Source organism: Silene latifolia, chromosome 8, assembly GCF_048544455.1.
Source record: "Silene latifolia isolate original U9 population chromosome 8, ASM4854445v1, whole genome shotgun sequence".
Classification (NCBI taxonomy): domain Eukaryota; kingdom Viridiplantae; phylum Streptophyta; class Magnoliopsida; order Caryophyllales; family Caryophyllaceae; genus Silene; species Silene latifolia.
In genome coordinates this window covers 15288343-15312446 of record NC_133533.1, presented here as the reverse complement: position 1 = coordinate 15312446, position 24104 = coordinate 15288343, and the positions used below count along the sequence as shown (strand labels likewise).

The window sequence follows — 24104 nt, the reverse complement described above, 5'->3', positions numbered from 1 at the left end:
TGGTTGGTTCCAAAGTGGGACGATGGGTATTTTGTCAAACACAAAGGTGAAATTTGATCCCAGGCTGGCTAGGGCATCCGCCTGGGTATTTAAGTCCCTTGGTATTTGGTCAATGTCAAAGGTTTTGAATTTTTTGCAAAGGTTTTTGACATATTCCAAATAGAGTATCATTTTTGAATCTTTTGCAAAGATATACTCCTTTAACTTGATTGGAAATTAAAAGAGAGTCAGTTTTTACCTTGAGGTTTGCTACACCGAGTTCTATACATACCTTTAATCCAAAGAATCGGGGCTTCATATTCACCTCATTATTCGTGGCTTTGAACTCACAACTAACGACTGTGCAATCAGTCTCCCCGTGGTGATTTTAGGACTAATCCTAGGCCAGTGCCTTTCATATTTGTTGCCCCATCTACATGGAGAATCCATTCTGATCCATTTTTTGTGTGTCAAGAAGGTTGACCTCTTTTATGAGGTCCGGTTCTAGGGTAGGGCTGAATTCACCCACGAAGTCCGCTAGTGCCCGAGACTTAATTGCCGTCCCGGGTTCAAAGGTTATATCATAGGTGCTTTGATTTGTATGACGACCATTTTGCCATTCTTCCCGACACTCAGGCCTTCTCAGGACAGATTTGATAGGCAAGTTGGTTCTTACAATGATTGGGTGACTTTCAAAGTAGGGTCGAAGTTTAGTACAGGACATTACTAAAGCAAGTACATATTTTTCAAGTAGGCCATACCTGGTTTCTCGCATCTAGGAGACTTTTGCTTACATAGTAGACCGGATGTTGTTGGCCATCAACTTCTTTGGTCGGGACTCCACTTATTGTTTGTTTTGTGATGATAGGTAGACTGTCGGGGTTCTCCTTTGTCCGGTTTGGCAAGTAACGGAGGTGTAGTCGGGTATGTTTTGAGTTCTGGAAGGTGACTCATGTTCGTGCAACCATTTGAATGCTTTATTCTTCCCGAGTAGGTCATAGAATGCCTTGCATCTTACGATGATCCGGAAATGAATCTATTCGTGGTCGCAACTCGTCTGTCGCTTTTGAATATCTTTGATCGACTTGGGGATTCTAGTTTCTAGTATGGCTCTTATTTGTTCTGGGCTAGCTTCTATTCCTCTTTTGGTGACCATGTACCCCAAGAATTTTCCTGAGGATACCCCGAAATGGCATTTGGATGGATTGAGTTTCATATTAAAATCTTCTAGGATTTTGAAGGTCATTTCAAGTCCCCGACATGATCTTGACTTTCTTTGATTTAACTACCATGTCATCAATATAGACTTCCATGGTGTCCCCTATTTGATCTTTGAACATTGTGTTGACCAGGCGTTGGTATGTTGCCCCCGCATTTTTCGTGCCAAAAGGCATTCTTTGTGTAGCAATATATGCCTCTTTCTCGTGATAAATGCAAGATGTTCCCGATCGAGATGGGTGCATCTTGATTTGGTTGAATCCACTTGAGGCATCCATGAATGTCGGGAGTTCATGTCCTGCTGTGGCATCCACCATTGCATCTATGTGTGGGAGTGGAAATGGGTCTTTTGGACAAAGCTTTATTGAGGTCTGTGTAATCTACACAGACTCTCCACTTGCCATTCTTCTTTTGAACCACCACTACATTGGCTAGCCAGTGGGGTACATGACTTCTCTTATCATCCCCATGTCCAAATGTTTGTCTACTTCTTCATTGATGATGGCATGTCTTTCAGCGGCAAATTTTCTTCTTTTCTGCTGGACAGGCTTATAAGACTCATCAACATTTAGTTTATGTGTAATAATATTGGCATCTATTCCGGTCATATCAAAATGTGACCAGGCAAAACAAAAAGTATTACTACTATCAATGATGCATATGAGTAATGACAAAATATACCGGAATGACCTAATCTATAAATCATGTACATAGCTTCACAAGCTACCCATGTGGGGAACCACTTTTGATCCAAGGTTTGGGTCGAAGTGTTTCAACAGGTAGTCACGCAACACAATAGTGACAAAGTCAAGATTTACCCTTAATGCAAATGAATAAGTAATATCATATGACGAACTTGAAAATTTTAAAAATAAATCTTAACTAACACGTTTTGTAATATTTTCTTCACTATACCAACACAAAGGTAAGATTACTAGACCAGATAATAGAATAATATCTGAATTAATATAACGGGATACTCATGTAGTCACCAGAATTTTTTCCATTTACACGTGGTACCCTCTTTTTGAACTAGAAAATTTTTACGAATCATTACATGTGGTTGCAAATTCATAAAATGAGAACTACGATGTGAAAAAAAATAGAATTTTTGACGCTCATGATCAAGAAATATAGTCCGTCAAAATTTTACATTTAAGAACAGAATACCATGGTATGAATACTTCATAATCATGTGAATAACTTCAACACCCTTCATTAATATTAACCACATAATTACCATTATCATCATGTTGATAAACACCATCAACATCCAATTTACTAGGTAAGCTCTTATGCTCTAAGCTTGCCCTACATGTAGGACAAGTACTATGAGAAGCAAGCCAAGGCTCAATACAAGAAGCATGAAACACATGCAAACAAACAGGCAACATGTTCAATATATCTTCATCCTTTAACTCACTAAGACAAACGGCACACACTAATTGATCAACCTTATTAAGACCATGTAACTTAATCACCTCCGCCATCGACGATGTCGGAAATACTTCCACCACCTTCACGTCTACCTCGCGCGATTCCGGTGTTTCGGGTCTTGTGCAGTGACACCCAAACTTGTAGACCAAGTATGCGGTTGTTGTCGCTACTAGGGAAAAAAATAAACATAAGACAAGGATGTACGCGCTGTCCCATTGGTGAGAATTTTCGTTATTACCATTGACTAGTATAGGAAATAATGTGAAAATTAGCATGGTATAATTTCTGAATTTTTCGAATTTTTCATTATTTTTCATTTGTAATAGCACGATTAATTACAATGGAGATTAAGAGGAAATGGTGGTGAAATTTTTACATTTTTGTAGATGAATTATCTTTGTATTTATAATATCGATTTTTCTAATATGTGCCCAACGGTCTATGGACACGTGTTATTAATAATCTAAATGTGGAAGTTTTACAAGATATTCTCATTCGATATTCACCAATAAACTCATTTTCACCATTCCACCATAATTATTGAGAATATCTGGTGAATCTTACCATATTTAGGTTATTAATGTGTGTCCTTAAAATTCAGATTAGAAAAACCGAACTAATATAAAGTGGATTCCTAATATTATGTTAATCTTATTACTTTATGGAAAGGGACATCATAGTCCAATCTCTTAATACGTTTATTAATGTGTTAGTAGTTACAATTATTAGCTTTTTAATTAGTTTTTTAAGAACATGTGAAATAGACGATTATAATTTTCGTTATTATATTGAGCGTTACATATTGCCGTGAAAGTTCATTAAAAATTTAATCCATTGTTTTGTTTTATTTAGGTTGATATTGGAAATTTTGAGGTCTTGTGGTCTTGTGGATTACGTTTCCATAATGGTTTGACGTTGATGCATGTAGCACTTGCATAATAAAAAAAAGTATGCGTAACGATGAGTGATGTCTTACCTAAAGGATAAAATCAAACCGAATAAAGCGATAAAGCAAATCGATTTATTTCGTAACAAATATAATCTTCGATGCTAATGTATGTACTAGTTTATTTAAAGTCTAAATAAAGCAAAAACACATCTATATTCTATAAGCTGATCAATTTACTTTGAATGGATTCTTCTATTATCTTTTGAAAAGAAATACGTAGTACTAGTCATTACGAGAATAATGGTAACTACAGCGTTTCAGATTAATGATCAGTAAGTAGATATTACAACCGATAATTTTTACAGACCTTTTTTAATTATATAACCGAAAAGATCTATCAGTGAATTCAAATTATTGATCAATTCGAAAAAAATCTCTCAATAATTAAAGAAATCATAACACGGTTTTATGATTCTTCTACGCTGATATCTTATCCAATATGACGATATCGACTTAATATTATTGACTAATGACCAATTTATAGCTCACAAATTCTCATTGAAGACATGACATATCCGTCACAAGCTGAAGACGGATACCATTTTACCTCACAATGTACCCACTTTTTCTCTCTCTGCAACACTATTCATGTGGTCCCCTTTCTCCACTAACCCATTTTGTTACCATTTTATCTCATAAAATATCCGTCACAAATGGTAACCCGTCACAAGGGAGACCAATTGTTTATAGCTTGATTAAGCACAATCCATCAAGTAGTACAACTATAGACTACAATCCATAAGGTTCATGTGTCAGATTAATACACTGTGTAAAACAACATGGTCCTGTTTTTTTTTTGGAACGAAAGAACTTAGATTAAATAAAAGTCAAGTTCAAGAGAAATACATCAAGGGGGCGGGCCGGGGGGAAGCGGCTCAATGGCCGATACAAAGTCCATAGTACACAAACTACTAACAAAGGAAGGGGCAAAGTCCCAAATAAAACATCCATTACAAGAAGTGGTATCTTTTAAAGAGAACTTGGCTAGAGCATCCGCGACTTCATTAGCCGACCTCTTCTCAAACATGAGCTTCAAATGGTGAGAGTTTTCCAAGAGATCCCTACACTCAAGGATAATGTTAGTATACGGACCACAAGGTGGGGCACTACTCAAAATGTTATTGACCGCAACAAGACAATCCGAAGCAATAATACACTTATCCAAAGATTGAGCACAGAACCGGAGTCCCTCCCGAATGGCGAGGATCTCACAAAAAAGGGGTTAGGGGCAAACAATCTAGACGACCAACCCTTCACCCAAAACCCAATATCGTTTCTGACAATACACCCAATGTCAGCACAGGAGGAGGAAGAGGAGAAGGCCGCATCCACGTTGACTTTGAGCCAACTATGCGGAGGGAGATCCCAGCTACACGGGTAGCAACAGGCAGAAGGTGGGCGCAAACCGAGGTCGGAGGGGCACACTATGCCGCGACCCAGGCAGCGGACAAAACAGAAGCATTTCTACAGAAGGTCTGGCTGGGGGTGGGCGCGGGATGCGAGAAGATAGAGTCACACCTCCTGGTCCACAGACGCCATAAGAGGAAGGAGAAAGTGGTGGGCCAAGAACGGTTAGAGGACAAACAATTTGAATGAATCCAAGGCTGAAGGTCTAATGAAAAAAAGGAGGGGGGAACAACAAACTGAGCCCACACAGACGAAGCAAAACTACAGTCACGGAGAAGATGCAGGGTAGATTCTACAAGAGACGGGCTAGAGCAAAGGGAGCAAGAAGGAGATGAGGCAATGGAGCGTTTAAAGAGATTGAGGTTTTGTGGGAGTTTATCCCACAAAGCTAGCCAAAGGAAGAACTTGATTTTTGGGTGGGGAGATCCCAAACCCACCCCAAGTCAGGCATGAAAGAGGGTGGGCACGGAGAAAGGCTACAAAGGGAGGAGTAGGCGGAGCCAATGGAGAATTTATTCTTGGGGGCAAGAGAGGTAGTAAGGATGTCAAGTCGACCCGGAGAGGGGAGGGGAATTGCTAAAATGCAGTTTATGATGTCACAGGGAAGGGCAAAATCAAGGTTATCAAAGCTCCATGACCCGTTAGAAATGATTGAGCTAAGTCTAGCATCATAAGAGCTCACATTGAGAGGACCATGAATGGCACTCCTTAAGGGTCCAAGAGTGGACCACCTATCATTCCAGAGAGAGATAGAAGTCCCATCTCCAATGGACCACATGAGATGATCTTGGAGAATATGAGCACCAATGCCCACATTTTTCCAAATGTGGGATCCGGTTCTGAAAGAAGTTTGGCGGGGGAAAGCGTACTTGCTACACAAAGCAAAGGAGGCAAGGGAAGACTTATCCACAAGAATTTTCCAGGTAAGTTTGGCAGAGTAGGCGTCATTAAGGGGGCGGGCAGCTTTGATCCCAAGGCCACCAAGAATCAATGGTTTGGTCACAAGATCCCAATTAGAGAGGTGAAGTTTTCGAGAGGATATGCCCGACCAAAGGAAGGTACGAACACACTTGTCGATGTCCTTAAGAGTGAGGGCAGGAAGGCGAATGCATTGCATTATGTGGGAGGGAATGGCATTAAGGGTGAATTTTATAAGGCAGAGTCTACCTGCTTTGGACAGGAAGCGGGTTTTGTTTAGTATTAATTGGACCACGTTTTTACGTTGTTTCTTGCTTAACTTTTTTTTTCTTTTTTCCTTTTTTTTTTTTTTTTTTGATTAGGTAAGAAAACTAGGTTGATCCTCTGGGTTAGGATCAACTTATCTCATCCTTTCGAATTAGTGAGGTAAGTTGAAGCCACCGGCTATCAAACCACCTCGAAAGAGTTGGACATGAATGTCCAATAGAAGCCATGAAGTCAGCAACCTTGTTGCTTCACGAACGCAATGTTTAATTATCACTTCATCGAAAAAATGAAGGTCTAATTTCACATCCTTCATAATACTAGAAATTTCCCAAAGAATTTGCCAAGTGCCTCGAATTGAGTTAATAACACTTAAATTATCACCCTCCACAAATAACTTTGAAATTCTTAAGTATTTAGCTCCTAAAATACCTTCTTTTAAAGCGAGAGCTTCCGCAACAAGGATACTATTGGATCCGCACTTTTTTGCTCCTAACAAAACGACTTTACCATTGTGATCTCTTATAGGATATCCTAAAGCAGTTATAATACCCTCTATTCTCGATCTGTCAAAATTTAGCTTTAGGAAACTGTTTCTAGGTTTTTCCCACCAAATTTCTTCCTTACTAGAGTTGTTTCTAGCCGACTCATCTATCTCGGAATTATTGAGATCTTTAAATCTAGTCACATTCCAGGTCTTAGTGTTATTATTACATAAAGTAATAAGTTTGCTAATACTTAAATTAACATTATTAAATATAATATCATTTCTATGAAACCGTGCATTCCACCAAATAAAAATAATCTTAATTAACTCATCTTTTGGAATTAAATCTTTGAGGTAATTAAGTTTCGTTAGAAAACTTTGACTTGTAATATTATCATAATTTGACAAAAACTCGTTGAAACTAATAATGTTCAGGTCTTGGATGACAAACCCAATCAAGGGACATTCGTAAAAGAAATGATCTTTGTTTTCAATATGATTGTTGCACAGAACACAATGAGGTGGGACATCAATATAACTCTTGAGAAGTCAACTTTTCGTTGGAAGGCCGTCAACACAGGCGGCCTTCCAAAGAAAAAACTTCAATTTTGAAGGAATATTCAATTTCCAAATCCACTGAAATTCACAATTGTCAAGAGTTTTGATCGAACAAACCTTGCGCTAACCAAGTTGCTGTTTTGGTAGAGAAATTTTCATCTAAGGACAACCCCCAAATAAGGGTATCTGGAATATCATTATGTGGCAGTGGAATGTTAGTAATCTGATTAACAATACCGTTATTCACTAAACTGGATAGTTTAAAAACATCACATTGTTTGTCCGAGGTTATGAAATCTTTAACCAAAAGATTAAGATCACGGCTACTATCATCATCAACCATACTGCTTGTAAGTGGGTGTGAAAAAACTCAATTATCAGACGAAAACTTAATATTGCTACCATTACTTGTCTGCCATCTCAGTTCTTTTCTAAATAAAGTCCGAAGACTCATAAGTTTACGCCATTACCAAGAAGATACTGAATTAGGCTTATGATCAAAGACTGAACAATTTCTCAAGTATTTTTTAGTTACCACTTTGACTCATATAGTTTCCTTATCATAAGAATTTTCCATAAAAGTTTCATTGCTTAACTTGATCGTTGTCTTCACCTCTCATGTAAAATTGCGTTATGCCATATTCGTTATGTACATTTCGGCCAACTTACTAGGGAGTACTAGACATTTACAAACAGTCCTGGTAATGGACCTTCTAAGCTAAGGTTTGTTTAGCTAAATTAGCCGAAAAGTTAGGTTTTGTTTAGTAAAATTAGTTGAAAATGAAGCTGAAACATGAAAATGTAGCAGAAAATTAAAAAGTTAATTGAAACTTAAAAAAACTAATTTATAAGGTATCTCAAAATTAGGAGATGATAAGATAACTGATTATTTATAAAATGTTTGGCAAACTATTTGAAAAGGTAACTGATTTTTGGTAAAATGATGTAAAAAGCTATGATAATTATTTAATATCATAGATTAAATTGGTAAAAAGGGAAAATAAATAAGATCGGGTAGCTTATTTCTCAAATGCTACCCACTCTGTTTGGTAAAACGATCTAAAAATGTAGCTGAAACCTGAAAACGTACCTGGAAACTGAAAAACTAATTGAAATCTGAAAAGGTAGCTGATAAAGTATAACTCAAAATTAGGAGCTGATAAAGTGACTGATTATATAAAAAATTGTTTGACAAAAGTAGCTTATTTTGGTAAAATGACGTAAAAGGATATAATAATTATTTAATACTTTCTCCGTTCCAATGAATTGTATATATTTGCTTTATACACATACATCAATGCACGTTTTCTTTTGCTCATATCTTTAGCTACACATTACTAAAAATTATAAAAAATTGATATTAATAACGTACTTGATAAGACGATTTCAAAAAGATCTCACATGACTATATTTTGTAGTATGGTGCTGTTTGGCCAAGCTTTAAAAGTGTTTTTGTAACTGAAAAAGTAGTACTTAGGCCAAACACGCTAAATTATGGAGTTTTTAAACTACTTTAAAAAAAAACAAAAACTAATAACTTACCCCCAAAAGTAGAAATAGATATATTATACTTCTAATTTTCACATAAAGTGCCAAAAATTCATTGCTTATGCGTTTTTTTTTTCCTCTCAAGGAGACCATTACTTCTTTATATATATGTTGTACTTCCACTTTTTCTCTTCTCTTTACAATATTTGCTTCTTTCTCTCACATACATCATCTAAGTACCGGGTGTGTAAAATTATAATATTGACGTGCTTCTCTTCTCACCCAATATTGGTTGGTATAATTTTGATTTGATAAGGGTGTGTAAAATTATACGGAGTAATATAAGGGCAATTATATAGTTTTAGTATAACTGACGAGTGGTTGCATAAATTTTTTAAACGTTGATTTTTATTCAAATGATGAATCTATAAATAATATGGTTAATGAAAAAAGCAAAAAAAAAAAAAAAAATGCTGGATGGAAGTAGTTAGACCACTCCCGCAAGCGACTCCACTCAGCCGAGGACGCATCTCACGAACATCACCATCAACCATCACAACTCCAACACCCAACTCCAAATCCACGAACAGCAGATAATCACAATATCAATCGTACAACAATACAACATATATCTTAAACCAATTAAACAGTAAACCGAGTATGGAAACCTTACCTTTTCGCAATCCAAGCACACACAAGCAATTGATTATGATCCTTCACATATCCATCACCTACATAACATAATTATGTATAATTACCACCTACTCAATCAATTAATCATGCACATAACTTAGACTAATCATTACTTAATAGGAATATCAACTTAAAGAACAAACACAACTTTTCCTGATTTTCCAGCACATGACAGACTCGATATAAAATGCATAACTAACTCAAAAAATATCAAATCGATGCAAGGTCAATTGTATTGGAACCCCATGAGTTTTATCTACAAATCTTATCTAACATATTTTTCTCAAATTCCAAACTTATCAAGGGTTTTCAGACTGATTTTCAAAAGCTGACAGGATCCGTCGTATAAAAATTATTGATTCGTAAAACAAGTTTAAAACATCACTTTTCGTTTATTCAAAATCCTATTGTCATCTAGAATCTACAAGTATGATGTATGGAAAAGCCCCAAAACTGAATCGATATATAAATTAGGGTTTCAAATTATTTTCCACAACCAAAACAAATTCGCAGACTTTTCAGCGACATGTTCATTAATAAATCACCTAGGACAAACCATAAAGAATATGACTACAAAATTTGATATGCATAAACCAGACTTCAGATAAATAGGACTCTCTTTTCAAACTTTTCAAAGAAGAAGACTTTAAGACAGTATAAACAATTGAATGAAATCGGCTTACAAACAGGGAAATCGAATTAGGTTGAAATCATTCAGAAATCTTCAATCAAATGAAAGGCTCGACGATTCCTCTCCCTCTCTCTAGGTTTAGATATAGTTTTTGAGATGTTAAAATGAACTAGAAATGACTTAAGTCTTATAAACAAAACCCTTTCTCAAAACATAAAAGAAACCGTCAAACTTGTTGAATCGGTTTACTCGGTCAAGTGCACTCGGCCGAGTACCAACCAAGTACTCGACCGAATACTCCAACTAAAGTACGGAGTATTACAATATGATAATAGTGTTTTGTTATGTATTTTTTTGACATATTATACTATTATACGGATTAACAAACTAAACCTTAACTCCATAATATAAATTAAATTTATTGTAGAAATAATAAAGCAAAGAACCCAATCCATTGTTTGGTCCATATGGTCCGGTCTGTTCCGGTCCATGCATTTATTTGGTCCTGACCGGACCGGATGATAAAAGTATGGTCCGGTCCACGGTCCAACATTTTACCCTTGTTTGGTCTTCGGTCCACAAACTTTGGTCGGGTCGGGTCCGGTCCCGGACCGATGAACACCCCTAATTATAAGTTATAATGAAGACCATGAATAGTACCCAAAAAATAAATTTATACAACTCATTAGAACGGAGGAACTATATTATAAATTGAAAGGATAAAAAGGTAATATTACCAAGAATCGGGTACCTGAAATGTGAAATGCTACTCTAGGTATCATTTCATTTCAACTAGCTTATTTGGGCAAATAAGCTACTTGTCAAACACTTCCAGAGAAATAAGCTACCTGAAATTTTTATAAAAAAAATTATTTCAGTCAAAACATGTACCTGAAATTTCTTGCTAAACGGAGCCTAAGTATTAAGTATGTAACATTTATTTTCAGGTAACTTATTTGGTTAAATAAACTACTTGTCAACACTTACAAAAAAAAAAAAAAGGTAACTGAAACTTTGGTAAAATAAACTGCCTAAAATGTCTTGTGAAACTGGGCCTTAGTTAAAACTTGAAAAAATATCTGAAAACTAAAAACGTTGTTGAAATCTAAAAAAGGCAGCTGATGAAAATTAGGAATTGATAACTTGATAAGTAGTTAATTATATTAAGAAAAATATTTGACAAACTACCTAAAACAATAGCCGATTCTTGATAAAATGACATAAAAGAATATATTAAGTATTTAATATTAGAATTTTTTTTGAGGGATATTTAATATTACAGTGATACGTCTACACTTTCTTTATTTTGTGAGAGAGAAATTAAGGTCTCGTTTAGTAACCACATTAAAAACGGGGGAATGGGAAAATCCCATGAATTGGGAAAATGGAAGTTGTTTGTTTACTCAAAATCTCATGAATTCTATTTTCCTAGGCATTCTCAACTCCCTCATAATGGAGGAGTTTAATTACCTAGTCCTCCCCTAGGTAGTTGGAATCTCCCGTGTCAATTGAACTCCCGGATGATAACCAAACGTGTTTTAGGCAATTCACATGAATTGTCTAATTCATGTGTTTTGTAAACACATGGGAAATTAATCAAAATTGATATATCACGCCCCCTGTTTTACTTGTTACGCCCCCTACTTTTTCATTTATTCCTATTTTACCCTTGGAGTATGTAACTAATTAAAGTAAAAAAATATTTATCGGTTTTTAGTTTATGATTTTCGGAGACGGGTTTTACAAAATTATAATCGGAGACGTTTTTTAAATTATTGTTTTATAATTATTTGATTTTGTTAATATCTTTTACAATAACTAATAATTGTATTATAGTAAATGATTTTTGTTGAACTTTTCATTTTTGATTTAATTATCGCTTTGTCGTAACTGAGTTTGGGGCAATTTTTAGAGTAATTAATTTAATATGTACCCGGTCTTAAAAAGACGTATTTTCCGCCAACTATTGCATTTACTTAAAATTTCACTATTAAAAAAAAAAAAAAAAAAGTGGCCTTGTCTTGTGAATTACAAGACGCGGCCATGGTGGTGTCATGTGAATTACAAAACGCGGCCATGGTGGTGTCATGTGAATTACAAGACGGTGTCATGGCCATGTCGTGTGGTTTACACGAAAGAACCATGGATGTGTCTAGACCTGGCAAGTCTGACCCGACCCAAGTGACCCGACCCGAACCCGAGCAAACCCGACCCGACCCGAAAATATAGTGACCCGAGACCGACCCGACCCGACCCGATGACGACCCGTAACCCGATACGACCCGATTATCAGTGACCCGAACCCGACCCAGACCCGACCCGATATTGACCCGTCCCGATACTGACCCGATTAAATTGATGACTTGACAATTATTAAGCTTAATTTTGATCAAAATGAAAGTGATTTTGTTTTTAGATTGATATGTTTGACTTCGTAATGAATTAATTAAACCAAATAATAGGTTAAAAACTAAATTTAATGGTAAAAAATTATAGTAATGCGATTAAGTTACCGGACCCGATAATGACCCGACCCAAACCCGGCCCGACCCAACACATCATTTGACCCGAAATGGCCCGACCCGATAACGACTCGAACCCGACCCGACTCGACCCAAAAGGGTATGTTGACCCGATATGACCCGACCCGACGTGACCCGATCCGAACCCGACCCGACTGACCCGATTGCCACCTCTAGGTGTGTCATGTGGTTTACATGACAGGTCCATGACCATGTCTTGTAAGTCACATGACAGTGCCATAGCCGTGTCTTGTAAATCACATGGCCATGTCTTGTAATCAACATGACGGGTCCTTGACTGTGTCTTGTAAGCTACTACATGACGAGGTCAATTTTCGTATTTTTTTAAATCGTGTTATGTGTGCCGCTAAATTTTATTTTATTTTTTAAATCTTGTAATCATTATTCTTGAAACGATATAATTTTTTCATTCATTCATTCATTCTAGACGATTTTTTGTAACGATTTAATATCGTCTTGAATGAATGAGTACGATTTAATTTTATTTAATTTTGTAAAAAACCGTTTCAAAAAATCATAAAATAAAAAACTAGAAATATTTTACATAACTAAATACATAGTTTAAGGGCAAAATATGAATAAATGAAAAAATAGGCGGCGTAAAGTAAAACAGGGAGCGTGATATAGCAAATCTAAAATTAATTCTCATATGGCAACCAAACAAGGTCTAAGTAAGTGTAAATATATCACTAGAAGTCTAGAATGGAGGGATTAGAAGAAATTAATGGGGTAAAAAGGAAAGAAAAACTAAAACGGGAGTCGATGTGGTTCCCTACTTATTGATGGCCACTTTGGTTATGACCTAATGAGCAATGAGACACATAGTCATGGTCGCATGGTCTTGCTTGAATGCTAGTCGATGATTTACAGAGAGTTTTGTCACATGGAATCCTCTGCCAATATCCGCCAAAATACACTCAATTATTACCTTCCCTCTCCAAATTATTTCCCCCTTTTTTCACATTTTACCATTGAATATTTGTTTATGTTTAAATTTATTGATCATCCAACACCTCTTTTGTTTAAATGCCTAATCACAAATTCTTACATACACAAATACAACTTAACTATACACAAATGGAACTTAAGCTCAAAATGGATAGTGTCGTCTTAAACGATAACTTTGTGATTATTTCTTGATGGAAAATATGTGGAAGACCTATTAATATCACTGGCGTTTCTGACATCCCCTCATACCAAAAATGAATACTCGTATAATTTTGTTTAGTAAAAGAGCATATAAATTATGTGAGTTTTGTGGTTGTGAAAATTACTTTTTAAGTTAGAGGTTATGAGTTCAATTCTTGTATTGAACAATTTTTTTTATCGAATACCATATCACCATATATTTTATCTTAATTTTTTTTTCCATAAGAACATTTTACACACTTCCGTACATCAAATTTCAGAATTACCTCTGCCTATTATACGTTGAACAGTTAGTCTTGCTGAAGACGGGTCGGAGCAAGTGACGGGTTATGCCACTCATAAAACGGATAGGGGGGACAAGGTGGGGGCACCCCCATGTGCCTCCCTCTCTCCTCTATTTGGGTTATTTATGAGAGGAAATGGTATCCGTCACTCCTAAGTGACGGATACGTGCCGTCTTCAATGAGATTTTGTGTACGTTGAATTAAACAAGCAGAAAGACAAGAAAGGACAATGGCGCCCTGCCCAATTATGACCGAGTTTGAGACGACTGTCGTGGAAATCAGGGAAACTCTCATTTTTTTTCTTCATTTCATATCTACACAACAATCACAATGCACAAATGCACAATCAGAAATTTGATTTATGACTTTCGCATGAGATTTAAACCATAATTTCTTTTTTGTTTTTTAGCTTAATCTGAATTATGTTTTTTTTTAGTTCACTTCAATTCGATTTCATTTAGTTCTATCCAAATAATCTTAATCTAAACATGTAACGAAATCCATCCTAAAATTTTGATTGAGATTGAGGTGTCCATCTATCTAACCATAACTTGACACAAAAACGATCCGAGTGACCCATTTTACTTTTAACAGTCCGTCTTGCTTTAAACCGCTTTATTTCAGACCGAAATAAGACTTCTCACGAGTGAGAAGCACATGGGTGGTGAGACACCCCATGTGCTTTCCTACTCACACCCTAAATGAGTTTTTTTATGAGAGGAAATGGTATCCGTTTGACCATTTCAGACGGATATGGTGGTCTGAAATAAGAATTTGTGTACTTTTAATCCATTAAGCTCACACATCTATTAAGTTGCCCATAAATTGATCGAATCTAATGTAGGTCCTATAAACTTTTGAATACGAGTAAAAAGCCTGGTGAAGTGTTTGAGTGTAAATCTTGTGATTTAGAGGACGGTCCATCTATGTTAGCGCTCTTAGCTTTTCCTCTGTTTCTCCATTCTGATCCCCATCTCTCATTATTTCTCTCATTTCTGTATTTTTCTCACGTGCATTAACCGATACTCGTACCTTTTTTAACCTGCCCTATAGTCCCTCTTTTTTTTCTTTTTTTCTTTTGTTGTAAAGTGGAGTGTTCACCGTCGACAACAGTATATAATCCCTTTGCCGTGGATGCTCTTACAAAGAGGTAAACGGTTGGCCAAAGAATTTGCTTCATTACCATGGGCAAAGATTAAACCCATGACCTCATGGTTAAGGGAGAGGTGAGAGTAACCACACACCAAGCCCATTTGGTTTTCTATAGTCTTTCTTGAACCCTCGGATTTTCACAAATCTTAGAATAAACGGTCTTACCGTGTGACTGTGTGAGATAGCCCTGATCAAACATTTGATCGACGAGGCTCACTAGGACCGGACCTGCTTGGCCTGTGACTAGCTTGGCTCGATCCGTCAAAAGTTACGACGGGCCTGGGTCGAACAAATCAAGCCCAGCCTGGTTGTGGACCAACTCAAACCCGTCCAAGACCATTTTTTTATATATTTTGATATAAAAAAAATAATAATACTAAATCGGATCACCCGGCAGCCCAAACTCGTCCCTCGACCGGAACCGGGCCGTTTTCGGGTCCACCTGCATGAAGCTCGTCTCGGCTAGTGTTTACCCGTCCCTTACAGGTCCGCCAAACAAAGCCCGACCCAGCCTGGAACTGACCCGTGATACCATTCCTAGTGTGAGATGGTCCATTTATTGGTTAAAACACTCATGTATTGATAATGACGGACTAAATAATTTTTTAACTAAGGGTGCTTCATATTTTACAACAGATCTTAAGAGAGACGATCTCTAGTACACAGTAATAATTATTGGTCTATTACAAATATATATTCTTGTTTCTTAGAAGCTTATATAAGTGCCCAACTTTTTTTCACCATGTTATTTTGAGTCTTTCTTTATCTACCAACATTAGATGCTCTATAACAAAAATCATCTCCCTTCTTTTTAATTACTTATTCAATTATTAGCTTAATTAATTCTAATTTATTTAAATATATCTTATAGATTGAGTGTCAAAATAAGAAAAAATGGCATTGGAAGCAGTTCTATTTTCACAAGATCCACTAACAAGTTATAATGTGCATAGTACTAGTAACAACTTTGGCATAAACTATAACGAGTTAGCCAATTACTCCCCCTTTGGAAATTTCAATGTCGATAATTTCGACTTATCAAATTCCGACACATCTAATAATAACCCAGTAATCCTCGTCGATAATGTCGATCAATGGGATCACCATTATCATAATTATCAACCACAAGAGGAGCATCTCGCAGACGAGCCCTCTGGCCCGCCTGTGAGTCCTGGACCGCGGAAGAAGAGGAGGCGGAGAAGTAACAAGAACAAGGAAGAAGTGGAGCAGCAAAGGATGACTCACATTGCTGTGGAGAGAAATCGGCGAAAACAGATGAATGATTATCTTGCTGTTATTCGGTCATTGATGCCTCCTTCCTATGTTCAAAGGGTATGTAACTATGTACCAATCTTTTATGGAAAATGAGTTTGCATTATCTTCGTGTTGTAGTTAAACACATATATTATACTATATGATACTGTATATGTTCATATTAATGTGGATACGGTGGTACTGAAATTCAGTACTAAATATACGTCATTTTCATATTTGGCTACTAATAGCCATATTAATATGATCAAATTTGGTTTTATCCTTGATATTAATTTGTACAAAAAAAAAGGAAAACTAAATTATGTATAGTACGTTTGTATTAGTAAAGTTAACTTTTGTTGTTGGCTGCTTTACACGAATTTATGTTGATTGATAAAAGTATATAGTGATTTTTTTAAGAATAGAACTTTATTATTGTTATGCTCCATTTGTCTCGGTCATTTGTTACCTGTTATATTCTTTACGAGAATTATTTTAATCAAAAGTAAGCAAAAGATTGGGACGGATGAAGTATTAATTAATGAAGCAAGCAATTACAAGTCACAATCTAGTAGTGTACATAAATTACAAAAGAAATTCACTCCTAGATTACCATTAAAAGTCGCAAATAGATTTGTACTTCGCTTTTTCTAACATGTGCTGTAAGATGATAAGAACAACATATGTTAAAATTGCCATTAAAACAACTCAAAATAGAAAGTTGGACATCAAATTAAAGCAAGGTTTAGCATTCAACCAAATGATCCAACAATTAATTCAATTGATTTATTTTAATATATATGTGTAGGGTGATCAAGCCTCAATAGTTGGGGGAGCCATAAATTACGTGAAGGAGCTAGAGCAAATGTTGCAATCAATGGAAGCCCTAAAAAACAAAAAGATGCAACACCACCACGACTACGACCACCACGACGAAGAAAAATCACCACCAATAGGTGGTGACATAGAAGATAATAATAAAAATAATGCAGCACCAGAAGTAATATTTGCTGATTTTTTTAGCTATCCTCAGTATTCAACACGGTCAAATCAGTCAGAAGGGAGTAACTCGGCGGTAATTAGTGGTGAGGTGGTGAAAGGAGAGATTGAAGTGACAATGGTGGACAGCCATGCAAACGTAAAGATACTTACAAAGAAGCAACCAAAACAATTAGTAAAATTGATTGCTAATTTTCAGGGTCTTCGTCTTAATGTTCTTCACCTTAACGTCACTACTCTTGACTCTTTTGTCCTTTACTCCTTAAGCCTCAAGGTTTGTTTAATTACTTTAAAAAACTCCGATCCCTCTGTCCCAATCATTTATTTACCTTTGTTTAAAATACTTCTTACAAAAAATATGAAGGTACAGTAATGATTGGGACGGGGGAGTACATCTCATTTTACGTCTCCATCATTTATTTACATACCTTTAATTAAAATATTTCTTTCAAAGAATATAAGATAAAGTAATGACTGTGAGTTCAGTTCAGCTTCATTTAGTTTAGTTTTGCTCTATTAAATTTAGTTCAGCCTTTTTCAGCCGAAAAGAACAGGCCTTAATGATGTCGATTTTATGACTGAAACAGGTTGAGGAGGGATGCCAGCTAAAATCAGTAGATGATATTGCGGCCGCGTCTAATCACATTTTAGGACAAATTCAAGAGGAAGCTGCTACTCGATCTACTTTGATTAATTAAGCATCTTCCTTAATTCACGTTTGGTAATTGTAATTCTATTATCCAGCTAATGTGTGTGTACTATGTAAACTGTAGAGACGTAGAGCAAAATAATTTGAAGTTGTCCCTCCTTAATTTTTTCATAATTATTTTTAGGAAAATGAGATGGCGTCACCGGGTGATATTAAAATTGGGTGCCACCGGGGATATTATAGTAAATTATATATGTTTTTTCATTTCTATCTTCTAAAATTTGAATTTCTAGAAAATGGGTAGTTTAGGAACTAAACATTTCATAATTGATTATAATTAACCGTAAATGAAAAAACAAATCAGTAAAATTTTCCTAACATTTGGCCACCTTTTGAGGAAAGAAGTTACAAAAACAACAAACAAGATGCAAGATTGATTTTTGATGAATTTGTCATTGTTTTGATTATTTAAGGTTTAGTTAGTTATTCAATGGTGATTAATGACTATCAAAGATGATCATAAACTTATTTATACCAAGATACAGTGAATAATTATGCATATGTTATCAATCTCGTAACTTCGTTTTATAGCATTTTGGCGGTTGCAGTTTGGCATCAAATAAACTCAATCGTCTTCCCCATTCAATTCACGATTATGCATTTTGGAATTGTACAAAGAGTATATATGAGGTTTCACTTAAAACGCAACTTTCATGCAATAAAACTTCATTAGAAATGTATAACTGAATTGGCAACATTGTTAATGAAACAAAATGGTAAGAACATTGGACGACAGAATTGCAGGTGATATCACTACTACAATCTATTTGATTAGATCTCGTTCAATCTTGTTCATTTTTGAGATTATGTATGAAGGCTTAATCAATTGATGAAATTAAAGATATGATGCCATGTACTGTAATGAAGATCTTATATATTGATGTAATTTAGGTTGAGAATTAATAATTTAGTTTGGGGCAAAATATTGTAGATAATTTAAGTTTAGTTACAATTCTATTGTATAAAATAAATATAAAATTACATTACTACCCTTTAAATTTTGGCGCAAAAATGAAAACTAATTTTTAAATTTTAATTTCTTTAATTATGGTGGCACTGAGATTCAGTACCACCGGGAGGCGCCCTATCGTTAATAATTTATTTTATTCCAAGATTTATTTTAATCTTTTTTTTAACATATTTTCAACTAACATTAAAAATATTATGTATTTTCATTATCCTTAATTTGCCGTGCATAAATATGTACGACTATTATTTTTCAAATACATAACAAATAACATATTATATTATGTCGCATGGCAAAAAAAAATGATGGCAATCTAATATACCGGGTTCACAACTATTATGCATTTATTTATGTTGTGTAAAATAATATGCTCCCACTAAATGGTACCCAATTTAAGCAACAACATATTTCTATATACTCGATTAACTCAAATTACGGTTAGATATTCTAATTTTTTATTTTTATTTTGTTATAATAATAGATTTTCAACATAGTTTTTTATCTAATCATATGTCATCGCTAGTCCATCTAAATAACTGTAGAGTTACCCCATCTCTGATCTGTTTCCATATTGGGTAAAAACGTGAATGTGTAAATGTCATATTTCACATTATTTCTGCTACTTTTTATTCATAAATTACTAAAATACAAAACTCAGGTTTAGGTCTCAAGGGCCCAATCAAAAATAATTTGAGCCAATACCTTGAAAAGGTAAATTATTCTGCTGACCTTTATGTTTCCTGTCTCTGTGTCGGTACTGCTTGTTAAAGATCCATGCAAAATTTACTGCAATGATTAACTATTTAATTTACCGCACGGAAGAATCCCTGCCCTACCAACTTATTACGCCATAGATTCCATGCATGCATGTCAGCATGTGCTTACCTCCGACGTACGACGTATACAGTTTACGTACAATTATGTTCATTGCAATGTGAATAACTTGAATATGTGATGTATTGTGAGTTTGTGACTTTCAATCATTGGGTTTATTAATAGCAGATTCGAAAATTTTTATTTTGGGGATTATAAAGAATATAAAAAGCGTATTATAAGTAAAAGTTTGAAATTTATTATATTTTATCTAAAATTGGACAAAATATAAAAAAAAAAGAATTATTCGAATTTCCTAGGACCCCCCACTTGCCACTCTTTATATGTGTGTAAATGTAACACGTAAATTAGTAAGTTTTCTTTTTATCTAGTTAGTACAATTACTGAATATCAGTTTAACTTATGAATATCATAATAATGATGAAGACTCTTTAGATATGCCAGTTATCAGTTTATAGACCATACAACTGGATGTACAATGCTATTGTACACAGGGGCGGATGCAGGAATTTAAGTTTGGGGTGGCACAATTTTTTTTTTTTTGCCGTAATTCTAATATTATTTTGCGTTTAGTTACGTATTTGTACTCTTTTATTGATATACATACATGGCTAAATATCGAAAAAGTCTACATATATTTCTATAGAATACTGGAAATTAAAGTATATCTTACATAGATAAAAATAAGTAATGAAAAAGGTGCAAACCCTTAAATGTTCTCATATTTTAAAAGCTAATACTCTAATAGGGCAAAAAAGCAAATTAAAAAACAAAATAAAGTAATCAGTGGGAATCAAACCTGGGTTGGAGGTTATAAGTTCCCTACACTTACCACTACACTACTAATATTACATTGCATATATGGGGAACTAACTAATATATATAGCTGACATTTTTGGGTCATGTGAGGGCACTTGCCCTCACTTTCCCTCCCCCAGATCCGCCCATGATTGTACATCCAGGGTTATTTTAGTCGTCTTTCTCTAATACAATTATTAAATCCTAAAATAACAAACTTAAAACAAATCAAACGTAATCCCTCTTCTCCATAACTGCTATTTGTGATCATTATGAGCTCTCCATGTTTTGAAATTGTCTTATTAATTTGCTATAAATTTTATACAAACGGGATAATTCCAAAATGCAAAATGAGTAACTTATGTACTCCGTACTAATTTTATGTTTAGCATCCAAACAAGATACTGGGCCCTGTTAGATTTCATCTACATGGGCCTCGCATTGGGCCGATATATGGCTTTCCACCACCATATTAGCCATTGATCATGACCCGCAAAGGTTACTTTGGCTGTGGGCCTTTTGTTAGTGGTCCGTAGGCCTTAGAAAAGAACAAAACTAGCCCATTTTGAATGAGTCAACTTAAATTTGATTAAACAAACCCATTTTAAAAAATGTTCCAAGATACTTCCAAATAACCCGGCTTGACCCGAATTTTACTGTACTCTTAATCCTATATACTCCCTCATATCCATATCAAACAACCCAGCTGACTTTTCACGTTATACAAGACGATAATTTGACCATGTTTTTCTTCATTTATATATTACTTCTTTTTTTGTCGAAATTGTAATTTTCCGAAACCTCTTTTTATAACACACGTAAATATGTCAATTTTATATACAATTTTTTTTATTTGACTAAATATTATCAAGGTCAATATTTAACAAGTTTGACTTTAAATAGTGTGTCAGGAGTTTAATTTGGATAGAAAGGAGTAATTCCGTTGTTAATTACAAAATCATTATCAATGATGTTTCAGATATAATTTTCATTAAGTTTACAAAGAGGATTTATCGTGGAAAAAAAACTTTGAGGTCTAAATTGTCTCCAGGTTTATCAAATAGATCCATTGGAGTTTTTTTTTTTTTTTTTTAAAAAAAAAAGGGAAACAAATAGTACTGTTGTTTTCACCACATTTAGAAATACTCGTTCTCAACTAAATAGGTTGGTTGCTAAATCGCTTTTTCCTTGTAATGTTGCACTTAGCATTCAACTAAGCAATAAAGTAACAAAACAATTAGTAGACTGTTAAGTCTTTTTTAAGACGGTATTATCTATTTTAATAAGTCTTTCTTAAGACGGTATTATCTATTTTAATGGTAAAACGAAACCAAATATTATTACTTCATAGTAAGATAAGATAATCATTTTGCTAGTATCTAGATAGCACTTAGCACCTTAATCATATGATACCTATTCATTCTAATCTGCTTTACCATTATGTCAGATATTGCAATTTTAAATAAAAATTTGTGATTAGTAGACTATAATAAACAAAAGGAAATATTAAATCGAATGAATTACATTTCATAAAATCTCATTTCTTTCAATATCTGTACAATATGTACACTTAATCGCCCAATTATCAACGTAAATTGTAGACCATGATTCACCACAAATTAGTTGGTGCTCCAAAAAAATAAATCAAAATGGTCTCCCTATGCATGTAACTCTACAAATATATATAAGCTCTGTAAGCAATATTTCTCGATTGACCAGTTGAGCCAAGTGACATCTGCATATAACTCTACATGTATAAGCTCTTTAAGGCGATATATCCCGATTGGTATTATTCAGATTACAACTTGACAAAAATATCCTTTCGCTCCACGAGTAAGACCTCTTTATCGGAGGAGGTCTTAGCGGTTGTGGTCTTGAAGAAGACGAACTATCCATTACTCGAGTCGAGCCTGAATTCGAGTTATTTCCATCCATATTGTGAAAATTCGAGCTTCGAAAATAATCCATAGAGAAACACCTCCGTACAATCGCATTAAAGTCAACCTCTTGCTTATTTTGATCGTGGTCAACATTATTAACATCCCCGATTTCAACAACCTCGCTAGTGTTCCCAATTTGTCTTCTTCCTAATTCGACATCACTCGAATCTGAATCGACTGTTGGGTTTAACTCGACCCGCCTAGAGTGCCCGAAACTTGGATCGTTTGAAGCCAATGACTGTCTGCCCGAGTTAGCAATTATAGCTGCCCGACACATCGGGCAGTTTGTATGCGACCTTAACCATGTGTCAATACAATCAATATGAAACGCATGGTTACACTTAGGCAAAAGTCTAAGGGTTTCACCTTCTTGAAATTCACTTAGACAAACAGAACAATCTGAGCCGTCGATTAAACCGTCTCCACTTTTGTATCGTACGATTGTGATCGCGTTGATCACGGATTGGTGCAACCCAATTGTTGAGATTAACCAAATTGGGTGGTCCACCACCATTGGATCATGATCCCCATTTTCATGGATAAGTCCATCGGTCCCACGACCGTCACCCTGGTCACTATCAGACCGGGGTGGGTCGTGGGCACGACCAAATATAGTACGATTCCAAAACGTACAGTATTTAATAACAACTGCATAATACGAAAATAAAAGAAATACACTAGCCAATACTACAACAATAATTATCACAACGGGCGATACGTGAGCCCCTTGGGTGGTTGTTGTCGTTACGGGTGACACAATCACCGTAAGGGGTGGTAGAGGTGGAGGTAGAGGTGGTAACGAACCTGTATCCGGGAATGTGTAACATTCTTCAAAGTTGTCACATGACGGATCACAAAATTCAGGACATGGGTTATTTGTATGATTAGTAGGAGTAAAACTTTGATTATTCGACAAAAGGTTTCGACGAAAAATTCTAGCCATTAATTAAGAGATCATTAGAGGATAATTATAAGAGTTTTAAGATAGAAAATAGTGAAATTAGTGAAAGAGAGGATTTTGGGGAGGTTGAATAATTGTGAAAATGTGAGTTTAGTGTAAGACATGTCCTAAGGAAAAGGTGTATAATTTGGTTTACAAGTTTGAATTGGTTGTTGCTTTGATTAGAAATCATTTGTGTTTCAAGTTTATTAGGTATGGACCAACATACATACACATACACTTCTACTACTAACACTTTTAACGTGCTTGTAAGTTTTACGAGTACAATATATTTATTTATGTGTCTCTTTTATGGTTGTTGTTTTCGTCAACTTCCTTGACGATTTGCTTAGGTATGGTGTATCTCTCGCGTAGGATTAAATGACGACATTCGAATTATTGCTTAAATGACACTTAAATTAGACTCAGAGAAATAGTTTGAAAATGACCTAAGCTTGAATTCATTATATTCAAGTCATTTATGAGTCGAATTTATTGTATTTAAT

The 24104-nt window shown here is 35.1% G+C and overlaps 2 protein-coding genes across 2 annotated transcripts; one reads left to right on the top strand and one right to left on the bottom strand.

Moving 5' to 3' along the window:
- Positions 1 to 15878: 15878 nt before the first annotated feature.
- On the top strand, positions 15879 to 18321 carry LOC141596465 (transcription factor bHLH94-like). Its single transcript, XM_074416640.1, has 3 exons — positions 15879 to 16489; positions 17220 to 17684; positions 17998 to 18321. The coding sequence occupies exons 1-3, from the start codon at positions 16052 to 16054 to the stop codon at positions 18106 to 18108; spliced, it is 1014 nt and encodes a 337-aa protein (XP_074272741.1). The 5' UTR covers positions 15879 to 16051; the 3' UTR covers positions 18109 to 18321.
- Positions 18322 to 22222: 3901 nt separating this feature from the next.
- On the bottom strand, positions 22223 to 23853 carry LOC141594158 (uncharacterized). Its single transcript, XM_074414338.1, has one exon. The coding sequence runs from the start codon at positions 23599 to 23601 to the stop codon at positions 22483 to 22485; it is 1119 nt and encodes a 372-aa protein (XP_074270439.1). The 5' UTR covers positions 23602 to 23853; the 3' UTR covers positions 22223 to 22482.
- Between the last annotated feature and the right edge of the window lie 251 nt (positions 23854 to 24104).

Excerpts from the sequence above, each read along its gene's own strand:
- LOC141596465 (XM_074416640.1), top strand. The coding sequence starts at position 16,052 with ATGGCATTGGAAGCAGTTCTATTTTCACAAGATCCACTAACAAGTTAT. Across the intron at positions 16,490-17,219 it reads CTCCTTCCTATGTTCAAAGG|GGTGATCAAGCCTCAATAGT; the intron begins GTATGTAACTAT and ends ATATATGTGTAG. Across the intron at positions 17,685-17,997 it reads TTTACTCCTTAAGCCTCAAG|GTTGAGGAGGGATGCCAGCT; the intron begins GTTTGTTTAATT and ends TGACTGAAACAG.
- LOC141594158 (XM_074414338.1), bottom strand. The coding sequence starts at position 23,601 with ATGGCTAGAATTTTTCGTCGAAACCTTTTGTCGAATAATCAAAGTTTT.